The sequence below is a fragment of the Epinephelus lanceolatus genome, chromosome 12, assembly GCF_041903045.1.
Source record: "Epinephelus lanceolatus isolate andai-2023 chromosome 12, ASM4190304v1, whole genome shotgun sequence".
Classification (NCBI taxonomy): Eukaryota; Metazoa; Chordata; class Actinopteri; order Perciformes; family Serranidae; genus Epinephelus; species Epinephelus lanceolatus.
Window position 1 is genome coordinate 23,550,191 of NC_135745.1, and position 17,056 is coordinate 23,567,246.

The following is a 17,056-nucleotide window of genomic DNA, read 5'->3' on the forward strand; positions in this document are numbered from 1 at the left end:
ATATACCATAAAACTCCAATTCATAACCCAGGCTATTATTTGCTTAAATCATATTTGGGACAGGCCTTTAATTCATTTCACACAAAAGTGTTAATCAGCAAAGATCTGTAGAATTTTACAATGCAAGTGTAATGAAATGCTGCCTTGGTTGAAAACCAGTCAAAGATATGCAGTTAAAACGACAAATTCATTTAAAATTGCAATTCATATTTGCATTTTCTTAGCAAATTTGGCCTAATATTGTCAAAATGTCTGATTTACACAAGGAAACCAAGGAAGTATTTTGCCATGCAGTGGTTATAAAAACACTACATTAGGATTAACTACCTGGTTGAAGTGACAATAAGTGGTTAATGGTGGTAAATTATCATTTTACTAACTGAAAATTTCCATTTAAGAGTTTTTGTTCAGTTACTTCTAACAAGATACAGGTACAGATGCTTTGGAAGATTCTGTGTGCCAAAAACTGCAAAGATCACCCCCCACCATCAGAATAATACTTCTTAGGAATTCACAGGATCCCCAGGAACAAAGCAAAGCTTTATGTTGAACTGTATTGGCAAGACCTGAGTGATCGATGGCCAAAAAGACGAATTCCTCCCCCCTTAATGATTAAAAAAACAATCAAAACAACTCACACAAAGACCTGCCTCTTGATCCTCAGGCTAAAACCTGACAGTGGCCTAAACCCTGAATCAGCACACACTCAGCCAGCACACTCATTAGCCAACATCCTCTGTAATACACGCTAATTAGTCTATAGTAAAAAGTGCCCTTCCTACTCATTAGGCCCATAATCACCTTAAATAGTGCTGAGGAACACTCGGCGAGTACAGCTCTAATACATGCGTGTGTGCAGGAGTGAGGATTTGTGCGAATCTCATGTTAGCTGCTCAGATGAACTTCGCTAACGTCTCCACAGGAGCCATAGTGTACACAGCGAGAGTGGATTTTCTCATTTCCACCGCAGCTACAGTAAGCTTTAGCAGCATTAAGGAATTATAGGTAGTGACAGCCTACTTTACAGTGCTTTAAATTATTGAGGAGATTAAGATGTTAATCTCAGAGTGGTAATGATCAGTCACAATTTCAGTGAGCTGCTTAAACTCGCATCGGCGTGGTTTTCTTTTTTCCCTTTTTACTGTTATCTGACATTTGAGTCAATAACACTTTCAACAAAGACACAAAAAATAATCAGTTACTATTGTGCCTGAATACACAGAGATAAAATCATGTCTTTTGATGCTCTACAGCAAAATTGCAGTTCAGAGATTTGAAGCCCTGTCAGAGAAGAGCCACCATTTCTCCAGTGTGCGACATTACCACATCATATTTTCTTTATGGGGACATAAAAAATGTTCCTTGTCATGTTTAATAGTCTGCCACTTTATTGTTGAGAGTAACTACTGGGACGGCAAGGCTACATGTGGTGTTCTCACTGATCCTGAGTGAAAATCTCCTCGACTTTTCATCGACTTTCAAAAACTTAGTTGGAGTACTTCCATGACCCAAAAAAATGCTGTCTCTTCCTTGTTTGTTTATGTTTTTCAGTTCAGAAAAGTTGTAAAGTGGTAAACAGTTTTATATTCCTCTACAGCTGGGCGTGCTGTGAAGAAAAACATCTGAGAGCCACCACTTCACACTACTGTAAGTCTGAAACAGGTTGTGCGGAATAATCCGTAAAATGACCCATTTGTTGAACTCCTTGTTATTTCATGACTCCCCACAGAGGTAGTAACATGTTCCCTGACTCTCCCTCCACTTAAACACACCTCTGAAAACTCAGATATTCCAGAAATTTGACAACTGTGACCGATTGTGTTCTGGCAGTCATGTCATCTGCTTAGTTTGAGGCTGTTTTATCAATTCTAGTTACTATGTGTTGGTCAGTCGTGGTCACTGTGACCTCAGAAAGAGAAAGCAGATTTATTTCACTGTGTGATCCAACATCAGAGAGCGAGCATCACAAAGCTTTGATGTTTCTTTTAGTGTACAATGGACCATTAAACACAAGAGGTGTTGTTGAGAGCATGCGGGTCTGACATGTTTGTTTCTGATTCATGTGTATGTTATCTGTCAGAGTAAAACGTCTATTAAAGATGTCAAAAATCATCTTTAATAATGTATGCCAGAATGTAAAATATGCAAAGGTTTAAATGAGGGATGGGTATGAGTACTCAAGCATTCAAATTAGACATCCTGACCTCCCGCATGTGAATATGACTTTTATATTTTATATTTTTTACCATTTAAATTGGGTAAAATCTTATTTCACCGTAGAACTGCACACATCTTATTGTCTCCTTACCCCGCTGTCGCTCTGACGGTATATCATGAGACAGCAGGAGACTACTGCTGCGGGTGTGTGAGCTCCTTGTGAGTAACACGCACACACACAGGGACAAGGCTAACTGTTAGCATCACACAGCTAACATTACCTTATGGTTATCAACGGATTAAACAACGGAGCTGAGACTTTTCGATGTCAGTGTGAGTTTACGGCTGCAAATGGCTCGGTGTTGGATGGTAACTGCTGCTGCTAGGTTAGCTTGTGCTAACCGGGTAGAAGTTGAACTGACCGGGATGAGAGCGGCTCCGAGATGGTCTTTAAGCACTGGGACTAGTTAAATTCATGGTTTAATACGTTAATTTAAGCCTGGCTGTTCAAAAATTTAATTTCAAATTACACTTTTTTTATGTTTTCAGCCAGTTCAGATTACCATTCTTCAGTCTTACGTTACATTTTCATTCGTAATTCAATACGAGAAATCAAATATGGAAATTACTTCACATCCCAAGCTAAAATAAATATTTCCTTCCTAAAAAATGGACTCCCTGTTGATTTAGATGTTTCAACAACACATGAAGCCAAAGTGCATTGATACCTTGGTGGTGAGGATCTTGAAGTTACACTGTTCAGGGATCACGGGATGCATGAGGTGGAGGTCGAGGTTGTAAGTCCCCCCTGATGCCAGCTGTATCGTGGCAGAGAGCTGAAAAGACAACACACCAGACATTAGACATCACCCCTCATTGGCTGCTAATAAGTTAGGCAGTAAGCAACTAGGGAAACATACAAATATGTAACACAGTCTGATTGAAGATGGTGCCATGATTATAAAGTAAATTATCCTTCCAGGCCGGTCATTTTTGTTCTTGTTAAATAATAATTTAACAATCCCTGTGTTGAAATTGTAGCGTAAGTATTTTAATTTGACTCAAATGTTGTTTTTAGAAAACACAAAAAACAAAGAGAGAGATCAGGAGTGAGGAGGGAATGAAGGTGTCAGCCTGTCCCTGAGAATAATCATCTGATGTGGCTGCTTTGTCGGCCAGGAGTATCCTCGCCCTGTCCCCTTCAGCCACAGAGTGACCAGTGATGAAGGAGGGGTCAGACAGCTCCTAACAGCCTGTCACTCACTGGGACTGGGTAGGTGGGTGGGCGGGTGGCTTGTTGGTTTGGAGGGACATGGACTCGGCTGTGGCCCAAATCCTCACACTCCTTACACACTTGTCACTTGGCAAATGCTGCCCTCAAACAGAAATCACTTGTCCAGACCTTGGTGTTGACCCACTCCACTGAGTCTGAGTCGACAAATTTGTCTGGCATTGCAACGTGAGCCAGTAGTTTCTCAATTTAAATAATAAATTGACCAATGAGCTCTGCGGGGGGACTAATGATTAGCGGGACTAACACCATTGTTAAGTGTCGGCAAGCGATACCGGAACCAATGAGGAGTAAAAACAACAACTGCAACTGCTATAGACAGGTTAGACGCTGCTATCGAGACTGTCCTAAGTTGACATGTCTTCTTAATATTGTCTGACATCATAGTATGTTAACTTTGCCCTGCTCCACTCTAAAAACCCAACAAAACACGTATGTCAGCATGACTAACCAACGGTGTGGACTTAAATCAGCATTAAATACAAGCAGATATGTTTGTTTGTAGTGATTTGTTTGCCCATGGAAATCAGTTGTACCTTTTTTCTCCCAACAAAATTAGCGTGTGTATGCAGGTTTTTTAGACGCAGGAAAACCTCCCCATGAAGTGCGCCAGGCTTTAAAGCCAATTTTCGCCATGGCCAAACAGTATAATTACACCGTCACGTGATGCCCAGCATACATACATTTTACACATTTTTGTGAGCATCACAACCCCTGCAAAATGACTTGTTACACTATCAGGATTTATTCCATTTGGTTTGATAGCATTTTGAAAGTACAGAACAGCTACATGATTCAATCGTTTTATCCCCATTCAAGTTAACAAAGCACTAAACCGGAAGCAGCTGGCTCTGCCGGTGAAGTCTCTAGTGCGCCTGCTCTATGGGATGAACAGTGCAGAAGCAGCACGGATTATATGGGTAATTTTATATGTGGCAGTTGAACCATTTTGACTTCATGCACCACTGAGCAACTCTCACAGGAATGAACCGAGTCTCGCCTCCAACATTGTATCCAGTCCTCTTTATACATTCATCGTTAAAAGAGGTGATAGACTGCTTTTCCACTGATATACAAGTATGCCTTCTTTTTTGCTTTTCAAGTGTGTCATGTTCAACATCACGGATGGGCCAGAAAACAGGTCAGTAAACAGTAAAGCAGCATGGAGGCCAGTGAAAATGTTACGCTGTTTGGACGGAGATGGATGGTATTTTGTGGCAGTCCGTGATTGCATTTTGCAGTAAAATTAGGGTGTCCACCCATGTATCGTATTTTTAGCACTGCCGATCGGAGCTGGAGCCGATAAATACCCCTGACTACTGAAGTCATTTGTCCCTGGACTTATTGTAACCTTTCCCGTTAAATACAAAAGCCAGATGTTCGCAGCTGTTAATGTGTTTTTATGCAGTGGAAAAGGGGCTTTAGAGTGGAGGCAATATCAGACTATAGATGGAGTGTAACAAGTTGACAATTCTGTCTGATATCAGGCGAGAGAAGCACTAAAAACTGCCCACATGAGGAATAACTCACTGTTATCATCTCATCATCAGATCTTTTCACAGAGGAACTTCAACTTGTAATCGTTTGCAATTCAACACCTACCACTTCTCTAAAAGTGGACTTTCTGATTTGGGACCAAATGTATGCAAGAAGTAGTTCACCGGGGATAAAAGCTTAGAAAGTTAGCTAAAGTAGCTTTTGGGCAATTCCACAAAACTATCAAAGCCTTAATATTCATTTCCAGTTGAGTTCCTGCGCCGTCTGTAGGTATACAGCTGCTGCATGCTCAGTCACCAGGGAAAAGAACTGGAACCACTGGCTTTTATCTTTAATTTCTTTTGTATATACTGACCTAGTAAAAAATATATGAACTTCTCTGTACTTCGCACCACAGAGGGAGCTTAACAAGTGACTGTGTGATTCGGAGCAACTGAACTATTTCTTTTGAAATGGGGTAAACTCAGTTTGTTATTCTATTAGAAAAGACAAAGCCGTTCCCTGGGGTGCCCTGCAGTTACCCCTCAGAGAGAGGGAAAGAGGAGTGGAAGGGAGCAAAGCAAAAGAGAAAAAGAAAAAGAAAGAGGGTTGTCCCCAGAGGGCTCTGCAGCTGATCCTAGATCAGTTATGCCTTCTATCTACAGACAATTAGGAGGTTGGAGAAGCTGGGGAGGGTAAATTGTTCTTAGATCTGTACTTTGGGGGCAATGTTAACAAGGCACCACTGGAGGCATAGTTGGGTCCATGGGGAGTGCGTGCGTGTGTGTGTGCATGTATATGTGTGTGTGCGTGTGTGTGAGACCCATCTAATGGGCCCCCCTGAGGAAACACCCGAAAGCCAACCCATCTCTGTTCCACACACACACAAACACACTCTCTTCACTTCAATGCTGCACTTAAGTGTGTGTTTATACCTCTTTTTCCATGAAGTTGACACACACACCATCCTTGGGTACGTTTTTTGCCATGACTGTGACGATGACGTTAGCCTCTGTTTGGTACCAGTCATGTCTGCAAGAAACAAACACAGAACACTGATTAAAAAAGTCTGAAGACATTTTTTTAAACCACCACTACAAATATGAATATCTAAACTTCATGAAACTGAAAACTTCAAGTAATAAAACACAGCTTGTCATTATCAAGTCTCGTCTTTGTACATTGTATTCAAAGTTATACAGAATGGGCCGGCTGAGGCTGAGTTAATCATTATGCTGGTATAATAAATAAAATAAACAAAAAAACAGGTGCCTGGATACGGCATGTTTACATTTATGCACTTACTTCACAGTTGGAGCCGCTGGTGTCTGCTGGGTCATTCAGCCCCCGAGACGGGATGACAATTAGAGAGGCGGATGTGGTGATGAGGCAGAGGGATGAAACAAAAATTAAAAAAAAACACAACAACAAAAATAAGCTTAGTAAGACTCTCTTCTTTGAAACAGGAGCACACATGAAGCTGCTGCTCTCTGCTGATGCTGAGAGCAACAATGCCCCCAGGTGGCCATGCAGAGAAACTCACCCTGTTGGCACCGCTGCTCTGTCTCTTCTCTAGAAAGAGAGGAAAAAATTTAAGCAAGTGGCAGGTGCAAACATTTAATACAGCGCCTTAAGCTCCCTAAATCAATCTCTAGTCTCTAAACTATGATGATGGCAAAGCTAGAAGAACTTAATACGCATTTGTCAGCAAAGAAATTACAGCAGACAGATTCGCCCCCACATAGACAGACACCCAGACACTATCCCATCCTCCACCAGTTTGTTTACTGGTCCATCCACGCCCATTAAAAGCCCTGTGAGCCCAAGCAAGCCTGATCACCGTTTACCAGCATGCTATCATACATTATTCACTGACTTCATTACAGAGAGGGAGAGAGCACAGAGAGGGAAGAGAGATGAGATGACGGGAGGCGTGTTAATGTTGTCTTAATGAGGTCGCGTTTGAAATGGTGAGGAGGGGGGTGTTTGGAGAAAAAGACTGTGTGTCAGAGTTTGTGTACTTTTAAACAAGCAGGGTGCCACATGTGATGAAATAACCAGGTGCCGTGTGTGTGTGTGTGTGTGTGTGTGTGTTGGTTGGTGGTAAACACTGTCACCGGAAGAAACAACTGCTGCTGGTGTGAGCAAGCGCAAGTAGGGTACTTTCAAGTTTTAGTGGGGGGGGTGGTGGTGATGTGCACCCTGGTGTGCGTTTGTCTGTGTGTGTGCACACGCGCCGTCTGCGAGCATGCCTATGAAGGAGCTGGGTCTCATTGGGGGCTTTCAAACATCAGTAGCGTTAACTCTGATGAATCATACCGCTCCCGGGAGTACGTGTGCATGCGGGTGTGAAGCGTGTTTGTCAAAACTCATGCTCTTGTTTACTTGAGATGATCCAGAGGGCCCAGGCATCACCAGAAAACAGAAACACACCACCCAGACATGGCATGCATCTTTTATTGGACTGAGCAGCTCTGCCTAAACACTCACACTGTAGATTCATGGATGTGTGCGAGCTCATTTGTTTGATCAGATGGCCTGATCAGCTCCCTGACTGAGCCATTTAGCTTAGTGTTTGATAGCATGGGGTAAATAGCATATAGAAGTTAGAGGGTAACTGGTAATGGAGTCTATAGCTCTTTCTTTAAAATAAAAAGGCCATAGGTAATACTGTTGACCAATATTCAACATTGAACATTGTCAATATTTTGAAACAGTAACAGGATCAGTGTGTAAGATTTAGTGGCGTATAGTGGTGAGGATTACAGATTGCAACAAGCTGAAATTTCTCCTGCTTAGAATTCCTTCAGTGTTCATCATTCAGGAGGTTTTTTACTGGGAGCTGAAATATTTGCAGAGGTCTCTTCCTTCCCAACGTAAACAGACATGGTGATTAAACCCAGCAAAACCACTGAATGAAGCAGTTTCATGTTACAAATCAGTGTTTCTCTGACGCTGTTTGGCAAGTTGAAGACGAGCCGCTAGCCTAGCACCTGCTTATGTACGCTCGCCTTATTTCTGTGAAAACTTAAGTTCAAGAGATTTTAACCGGGAGCCGAACTTTCTGCGGCGGTCTTGTCCTCTCCAAAACAAAAGAACCGGTGATTTAAACCGCTAATAACTCTCAACAAAGACAGTTTCATGTCCAAAATTTTTTTCCCCCACACTCTTGGTGCAGAGGGGCTTCCACCCACAGTGGCTGACATGAAAACGTGAATCATGAATCTATCTAGAGCCAGTGTTTGGTTTGTCTGTGCTGGGCTACTGTAGAAACATTGTGATCTCCGTCAACGAGGACCTGCTTCCTTTGAAGATATAGATGGCTCATTCTAAGGTTACAAAAATACAACTGCTCTTTTATTCAGGGGATCATACACCAAAGAAAACACTTATGTTCCATCTCTGTCCAAACATCCCCTCATATCCTACACACTGAACCTTTAAATTAAGGACGTTTAGATCTGATGTGGGTCTATAATTTCAGGTTTATTAGGATACTAAGTACCGCTCTAACCTAAAATAAAGACATTACAAAAGTTTCAGTTTAGCTACTTACCTGGCATCATCTCCTCACATCGCCTGATCCAGAGCTCAAATGATTTGTCAGAAACTGTGGAAATCACAGAAAAGAACATTTGTTGTCTTGTTGTCTTAACGGGACAGTTCACCCCAAACAAAAATACATATTTTTCTTCTTACCTGTAGTTCTGTTTATCAGTGTAGATTGTTTTGGTGTGAGTTGCTGAGTATTGGAGATATCAGCTGTAGAGATGTCTGACTTCTCTCCAATATAATGGAACTAGATGGCACTCAGCTTGTGGTGCTACTGCCTAATTTATGGTGGACGGACACACTGACCACATCCTTTTCTCGTGCTCCTGATGTTTTCTCAGGAGAAGTAAGATTAAAATCTGTAGTGTAGTTCAGTAGAAAGAAAATAGTTCCTACATGAAACTGCTCACAACAAGGTCTGTGGATTATCTTGAGTAACCAGGTCATGATTTCTGGAAAGAGACATTGATGTTGAGTTTTTCAAATATATTTTTTGGAGCTTTGAGCACCACAAGCGGAGTGCCATCTAGCTCCATTATATTGGAGAGAAGGCAGACATCTCTACGGCTGATATCTCCAACACTCTGCAACTCACACCAAAACAATCTAGACTGATAAATTAGCCTGGTTCCAGATCATAGACCCCGCCCACTCAACTGAGTAGGCTTGCATTTCTGGTCTGGCATACTGCAATGAATTTGCGATTTATCTCGTCCAAACGATGGAAGGACCAATGAATGCAGGGGGTGGGGGCGGGTCTAGCGATTAGCCAATCAGCGCCACGCTGATGTCAAGCTGTACGCCAGTGGGTAACTGGTGAGGATAGCAACAATGGCGACCGCTACAGATCCTACAGACCACATTAACGATGCTATCGAGGTATGAGATTTATGGATTTAACGGCGATGCAGCTGGGCGTGCACGACGACAGAGACATTTTAAACGGGCAATGCTCGCTTGTTTTCAGCACCCCCGAGGCATGGATACTAATGACGTCAGATTCTGGGTGAGTCGTTGATCTCTACTGATTGGTTAGGGAAAAATCAAATTCCCTCCCCCTTGTAAATCGCCTTCAATGGAAGCATTATCAGACTGAAGGTTCTGGGAGCTTCAGTCTGACACTCAGGCTACTGATAAACAGCTCTACAGGTAAGAGGAAAAATATGCGTTTTTGATTTTGGCATGAACTGTCCCTTTAATTAATATACGTTGATATAAAAAACAAGTTCAATTACAGAATCTAATACAAACATTTGAAGGTGTCAGTGATGTTAATTAAGTCTGAAGTGGTCTGACTCAGCGCTGGAGAAAGCTGCCGTCATGATTTAAATGAGATTAATTTCCAAAGCAAAAACTGCAGAGGATGTGTTTAATACATTACTGGTGGTTAAATCAGCAGCTCATAGACGATGCACATTTTACAGGCAATCATCTCAAAATGTGTTTAAAAATGGATTCAGGCTCTTTTGACAGCGCTGAGTATTTTAGGACCTTGAGATTTTAAAATCTTTTTCATGCAGTCATTTTGATGATCAGTTTGGAGACACTGTAGCAGCAGTAAAAGAAATTAATAGTTGTTGCCATTCTTACATACAAACACACGTAAACACGAGGGCAATATTGTATGATGTATGGACATGACCTCCATCAGTAATTATCATACCTGGCCTAATGGTGTCTAGACTGACAATGGCTACTATAGTTGTGAACAATGTGTAAAGACACCGGCTTCACTAGCTTGCGTGATCTGCACTTGTACCAACACTCACAGTTACTGGTTTAAAATCTTTAAATCCTTATCTGACTTGGAGGAGGGATCCCTTGAGCCAAACCCAGCTCTGACTATTTTTGGTCTTAAAAGCCCAAAATGCACAACAGCTCTTTTGTAACATCATCATGTGGCCTGATGTTACTTAACTGAAAACAAACAAAGACATCAACATATTCAGCCCTGCTGAAGGATGTGTTGCAAAACCTCCAGCTGGAAAAAAGCAACCTTTTGAAATTACTTTAATAAGGCTGCACAAACAACTCTCCCAGAGGACATTTGCAATCTACTTTTAACTTCTTTTCTTGTAGTCTGACATTAATTCACCATTTCTGGACAAAACTATTTCAGAAAATAATCTGCAGATGAACTGATAATGAAGAGAATTGTGAGCTGGAGCCCGACTACAGTATAAAAGACCAATTGAAGCTCAGTGTGAAGAGTGAACTCTGTCATGTCTAAGTACGGCCAATATTCTGGTTCACGTGGATCGACAACATGTGGTCAAATGGAGTTAAATGCATTTGCTTTACCTGATTAACTGAATCCATAATGTCATGTGACTATGATGTAAATAAATGCGTAGTCTTAGGGCGCATTCACACCAGGATAGTCGATTGGTTCGATTGAGCGGGGAATGCCAAAAAATTTCACACCTTCATTTGGTTCGGTTCACTTTCACACTGCACAGGAAGAAGAAAACCCGGCTCACTGATTGGCCAGGACTGAAAACGCAAATCCATCCCCTTCACTCCAGGGCCACACCACCCGCGGAAGCTCCGCGAATAGCCTCGAAGCACCGAGAAGTGAAGCCAGTTTCCTTTTGGTGCCCATGTTAACCGACTGTGTCATCCACACCGGCTGCGCCGCGCAGCTCCGACGGCCCTGCAGTGATCATTTTGGCGTCTGGTCTATTTTCTGTGCGAGCCGCGAGCGAATGTGTCAAGCCAGGCAGTTACCCATGATGGAAAAACAACAGCTGGGAGCAGAATCGCTTGTCGACCGGCGCGGAGAAATGCGCATCTGATGTGAACGGAGGTGCTCCGGCTCGCGCGAGAATTTCGGTGTGCTGCGCTTTGCAGGCAGTGTGGCCCTGGCGTCAGTCGGCAGTCAGCAAATGTGATATATATTCCTCTGACCATATATCAATAAGCACCTGCACTTCCTCACTACTCCACGTCTGCCCATGAGACATTTTCCAACTTTTTCTTTTTTTACTTCTGCTTTTCCCAGTTTGCGCTGTTTTTTTCCCTGCCCAAAATGCACTGCGCTCTACGTCAGTTCCTCTCTTTGGTTCGCTGGATAATCCGTTTGCATGTCCCACAGTAAGCGAACCGCACCCGGGTTCACTTGCAAGTGAACTGAGTCACTCAGTTTTCAAGTGGACCAGGATTCGCTCGTTTGGTCCGCACCAGAGTTCGAATGAGAGTTCACACTACTACAAACAAACCGAACTATCCATGGAAGCGGACCAGGGTAAATTTAAAGTGGACCAAATAGCGCCAGTGTGAATGCATCCTTAATGCAGCAAGATCTGCAGCAAAAAAAGGCGACTGCTAGCATCAACTACGGCATCAAATATAAACAACAAGATCTCCTGTTGTACAAAAATGGACGAGGCAAGGTGGAGTCAAAGAATAACTTGAAGAGTCTAGTACCACAACTACAGCTTTAATTTCAGATATAAAGTGTTTAATAACAAATATTGTATAATATAATATATTGTATTCAATGAGGAGAGTGGAATAGAAGGGACACTGATGCAAACAGCGGTTGGTAGGGAGCAGGATGATGGAAAGTTTGTACTCAAGGTCGAAACAAGCTGTACTCACCATCCAGTTGGTGTCCCTGAGTGAAAGCTGCCTCAGCTGACTCATAGTGGTTCAGGTGGTATTCTGCTATTCTGCAGTTGGGAGAGAAAAACATGCCACATACACTTAGATCAGGCAGGCCTAGAGTTCTGACACATGAAATTTGGATCATGTACCTTGTTAAAGAAGTTAAGTGACTAAAACAATTCTTGTACAGAGAAAAAAGTTGAACTTCTCATCACAAAACTCTTGACGTTGGTCGTAGTGACTCAAAACTTCCCTAACAGGTATAATGTGTTTAACTTTAACAGCAGATGTGATTCTTCCTTATTTATTTATCATGTTATATTATACACACCCTGTTCGCATGAAAGCAAGGGGAAGGCTGGGTTTTAGCTGCTGGGCTTTTTTGGCATCATCAACAGCACCTGCAGAAGGAAAACAACACTATGTTTATCATCCACATTCATTTATCCAGCCTGTACCACTTAAAAAATTAAGATTCATGCATTCCCAAGTTCCTTTAGTGACTGATGGCAGATTACTAATTCAAGGATCTTATAGGAAATGTTCTTTTCCACAGTCTGTACCACAACCACAGTGTTTAGGGGACAACTATGTTATGTTTGTGTATTGTACATTTATATTTCCTGCAAACTAGTGTTAAAAATATCAAGTTATCCATACACATTGCTTCTGAATATTTTCCGCAGCATCGATACACTGGCACCAGCTGTGCTCTCTCTCTCTTACTGTTAGTGTTCACTACAGTCATTCTGCTGTTCTCTGCTACTAACCAAGAAAATAAAAGCTGTCGTTGTCATGTTGCAGACTTGTTATATTTATCTTGAAATTAAAATGGTATCAAATATTGACATTTTTTTCAAGGTATTGCATTGAAGCTAGAAATTCCAGCATCATGACAAAACTACTACAAATGAGCACAATCATACATGTTCACTCAAAATGATTGCATTATCACAAACATGTCTGTCAACGCAGATGTCTGCAGACTTACAGCGGTAGTTTTTGAGAAGTATGTGGGCATAGGCACGCTGGCAATACCACTCAGCGTTTTCAGGGTCTCCTCGCAAGGCTTTATTAAGTTCCTACAAGAAAAGAGATGGAATTTAGAATGGACAGCTCAGAGGGCTGTTGTGACTCAGAGAGTTGTGATAATGATGGAAAAGTTACATAAAAAAAAATCTGACATGTCTGTCTCTTCTGTTTCTACACTGTCAACACCAACCATTATTTTAAGAAAATATATTATTATGGAATTTATTAAGAAAACAGTAGTGGGAAGGCTGGTTTCTTTTCTTTTTCTTCTCCCTCTAGAAATAAGATAAGGCTTGTTGCCAAGTAGGCTTCCACTTACAAGTCATTTGCCTTGGTGTTTGGTGCATAAAACACAAACAAAAGCAACAGTCAAGAACATGCATAAGGCTTAAAAATATTACAATAAAAATACACTATGAAAATGCTATAATAATATGTACAAAATAATTGTTTTACAATAATAAACCTACAGTTTTGTAGAAGATGTGCAAAAAATGAGATATCATGGAGTGTCTACATTACTCACATATGAACTTAGAAAAACTAGAATGAAATATGTTTAAGTATTAACAAGGCAATAAAACTATTAGAGAATTTATTAGAGAATAGTTGAATCTATTGAAGATTACAGTGTACGCTAAATACATGCTGTTAGTCCTAAAAAAACAATTATCACTAATGTTATATCATATTAACACATTATGAATAAGAAAAAGACGTGAACTGTAACAAAGTAATAATACTTAATTACAATACTTAAGTATTTTTGGGAGTATATGTACATAACCTAAGTTCTTATACCTCTCTCAACTTTCACATAGATTCAACTACATTTCCTAAACAAAATGTATACTTTTAGTCAGATAATTTTTTTTTAGTTACTTACTACAAAACAGGGAAGAAAGGGAGGATGGCACAGACAAATTAAGTAATTTGAAAAATTTGCTTATTCACCCTCTGTTAGCATTTCGTATCTAACCTTCTGTGCTTTTATATTTCATATTTTCCAGCGTTCCTTATTTAATACAGTCTTTACTTTTAAGCACCTTCTACAAGAAAAATCTGTACCTGCCCTGGTATCTGTACATACATTTATCTTCAACTGCATTCATATCATTGATAGCAAAGTATTAATTACTCCTGAACTGAACATTACAATAGCTGCAGTGTCAACCACAAATTTGCACGACCATCGTAAGCATATCTACTGTCGTGACAGCTCTCTGTTGTCGTCCTGGGACTCATTTCACTGCTGTGTTTTAATTCTTTTTACCTATTACTTCTATCCATGTGTGTATCTGTGTCTGTGTATGTGTTGTGTAAAAAGCTACTGGGTGCCTTAATTTCCCTCTGGATTAATACAGTATCTATCTATCTATCTATCTATCTGGACAAAACTGGATTTCATTCTTTAAAGCCTCTAAGTTGTGAAGAAGATCTACTTTTTCTTCAAGTGTAAGGTAGGCTCCATTTTAGTTAGTGTACATGTAAGGATGAAATAAAATTTTGATCACTTGCTGTTCCAATAAGAGCATTTACTTGTACTTTCAATACTTAATTACATTCAATAAAACACTACTTTTGATACTTGAGCACAGTAAATATCAGACACTCGACGACTTTTACTCAAGTAACATTCGTCATTCAACATAGTTGACTTTTACTTCTATCAAAGTCATTTTCTTTTAAGATATCTTTACTTTTACACGTGACTTCCAGGTTCTTCATCCACCACTGTTTAGAAATGTTGCTTGTATAATGGTGGTAAAGAACAACAAAATAAATGTGCTGCTAAAGTAAAAACTGTATTGATAGACTGTTAATAATAATACAATGTACAATAAGTTTTGACGCTGTTCTTGCAGAGTAAGGCTAACAGGAAACGTTAGCTAACTCGGCTAGCTAGTTACAGTGTCAAAGTCGGTGCTAACATCGGAAACGTTAACACCACCGAGCAGCTAGTCAGAATAAGTTTAGGCTATTGTGATAAGACAGAGCTACGTGATAATAAGTGTGTGTTCACGGCTAGCTAACGCTAATGTTTACCTCCAGAGCTGTCTGTGGATCCTCGTCAATGACGCTATCGAGGAAGCTGCTGTAGCGAGGGAACAGAGCGACAGTTAAGAAGCTGCTCACACACACAAATGAATGAAACTTTAATAAAAGCTCGTGTATATGTTGCGGTAAACTTGCCGTTCGGCTGCCATGGCTTTGCTGCGGACGTGGATGCTGTTTCTGGAGTGGCAGGAAAGTTCTAGCAAAATGTGGAGACTTCTGGAAACGTGATAGCAGCAGCAGCAGCAGCAGCCACAGCTCGAGCCTAGCAGCAGGCCTGTCAACATCCGGCTACACACAGCACTCACAGCGCCGCAGCGCCATCCGGCGGCTTGGAGGAGTCATGACACGGCAGCTTTATAACACAACACCTCTGAGCTCTCGGGCATGAAAACACACGTGGGTAAAACAGGATTGCCAATGTCGTTGCTAGGCCTGGGCGTCCAAGGCTTCAGCCCCAGATGATTAATGACTAGGCTTGGGTCTAAATAGGCTGTATATAAAAATAATAATGATAAAAATCCCCGGATCTAATCATGTGCCATATTTCATGCATGCACTAAAGTTTTGGGTCCTCTGTGTCATACAAGACAGAGAGTGCACCAATAAACATTTTAATGTTGCAGCTAGTAAAGGTGGAGCTCATTTTAAAGAGTAACTATAAACCACCCAAACCACCTTTTTTGAAAAGCAATGTATTTGGGTATTTAGTACTGTTTTTGACGATTCAGGTTTCAAACCTTGACATTTGAGTGTAAAGAATTTGAATTCTACTTATTGTGTTAAAAATATGCATAGTGACTTCCCTCTACAGGTTGAAATCTGGCTATAGGCTGTTCTGATGCCAAGTGACGTATACGGAGGCAGCTTTGTCAGCAACGAAGCCCCCGTCACCACCCCATCATAAAAGAGCAAAATCTTCTGACTCTGCAGACTGTAGCGAGTAGTGGATTGAGCGGACTAAGAGTCGTGATTGTGTTCCTTGATTTAGCTATAATCCTTATTAGTTAGTTAGTATTTATGAGTTAGTTTTGCAGAATGGGCGGGCACTGTTGCTTTCCCGGCTGCAGAAACACCTCCAGACTACACAGCTTTCCAGTAGACCTAGCATTTAGGCACCAATGGTTGCACGCTTTGTGGCAATCAGACTGTGATCTCTCGCCTGGAGCCAGAGTTTGCAATGATCATTTTTCCAGGGACTGATTTTCAAGTCTGATGGAGGTGGATGTGGGTTTTACCAAAGGACTCATGCTGAAAAGCAAAGCAGTCAGTGCCTAGCGTTGCTCTCCCAGTGTCTACAACACTTTCTATAGGCTACTGCTGGATAGTTTAAACTAGCCCATAACTACACAAATATTTTTAGTTGATTACGTGTTGTATTAATAATCTAAGTTTTAAAGTAACTGTAGCAGAGTCAACCGTACAATATTTTCCTCTGAGATGTAGAGTAAAAGTATAAAGTAGCATAAAATGGTAATACTCAAGTGCAAGCATTGCAAAATTCTTTAAATTTTAATGATGGCAGTTGCAAAATATTCTGTTTCCACTTAATTCTAATTACTAACAACTACTAATATTTTTAACATGACAATTCATATTTAGTCTGGAAAATAAAATATTTTAAAATAAATAAGTAAATAAATAAATAAGTTTTTAAGTGTAAATAAGATGCCAGAGTGTATTAAAAGGCAATAAAATAGAGCTTATTCATAAAAAAAATAAATAATAATAAAAAATTCCAGTGGAGGATCCCTCAGACTCCCCTTCAGAGGCCCACACTTAGCCCCTAATATCCTCAAATCCTAGAAACACCCCTGAGGACTGCCATTCCTTAAATACCACATTTCTTGAACATACATCAATTATTATTATTAATCATTAATTATT

At 40.7% G+C, this 17,056-nt stretch overlaps 1 protein-coding gene across 5 annotated transcripts in view; it reads right to left on the reverse strand.

Annotated features, from left to right (window-relative positions):
- Nucleotides 1-15,455, reverse strand: part of sugt1 (SGT1 homolog, MIS12 kinetochore complex assembly cochaperone) — a 33,509-nt gene extending 18,054 nt beyond the window's left edge. For 2 of the 5 annotated variants that reach the window (XM_078173137.1, XM_033651497.2), the window contains exons 1-10: nucleotides 15,308-15,455; nucleotides 15,161-15,209; nucleotides 13,074-13,164; nucleotides 12,414-12,483; nucleotides 12,077-12,147; nucleotides 8,481-8,534; nucleotides 6,468-6,496; nucleotides 6,230-6,252; nucleotides 5,860-5,956; nucleotides 2,886-2,993 (exon numbers count right to left, since the gene is read on the reverse strand). In XM_078173137.1, the coding sequence (XP_078029263.1) occupies nucleotides 2,886-2,993; nucleotides 5,860-5,956; nucleotides 6,230-6,252; nucleotides 6,468-6,496; nucleotides 8,481-8,534; nucleotides 12,077-12,147; nucleotides 12,414-12,483; nucleotides 13,074-13,164; nucleotides 15,161-15,209; nucleotides 15,308-15,321 (606 nt within the window). In that variant the 5' untranslated portion in view covers nucleotides 15,322-15,455. Of the gene's footprint in view, nucleotides 1-2,885; nucleotides 2,994-5,859; nucleotides 5,957-6,229; nucleotides 6,256-6,467; nucleotides 6,497-8,480; nucleotides 8,535-12,076; nucleotides 12,148-12,413; nucleotides 12,484-13,073; nucleotides 13,165-15,160; nucleotides 15,210-15,307 lie in introns of all 5 variants that reach the window. The other 3 variants (XM_033651498.2, XM_033651496.2, XM_033651499.2) reach the window with 2 other exon arrangements.
- Between the last annotated feature and the right edge of the window lie 1,601 nt (nucleotides 15,456-17,056).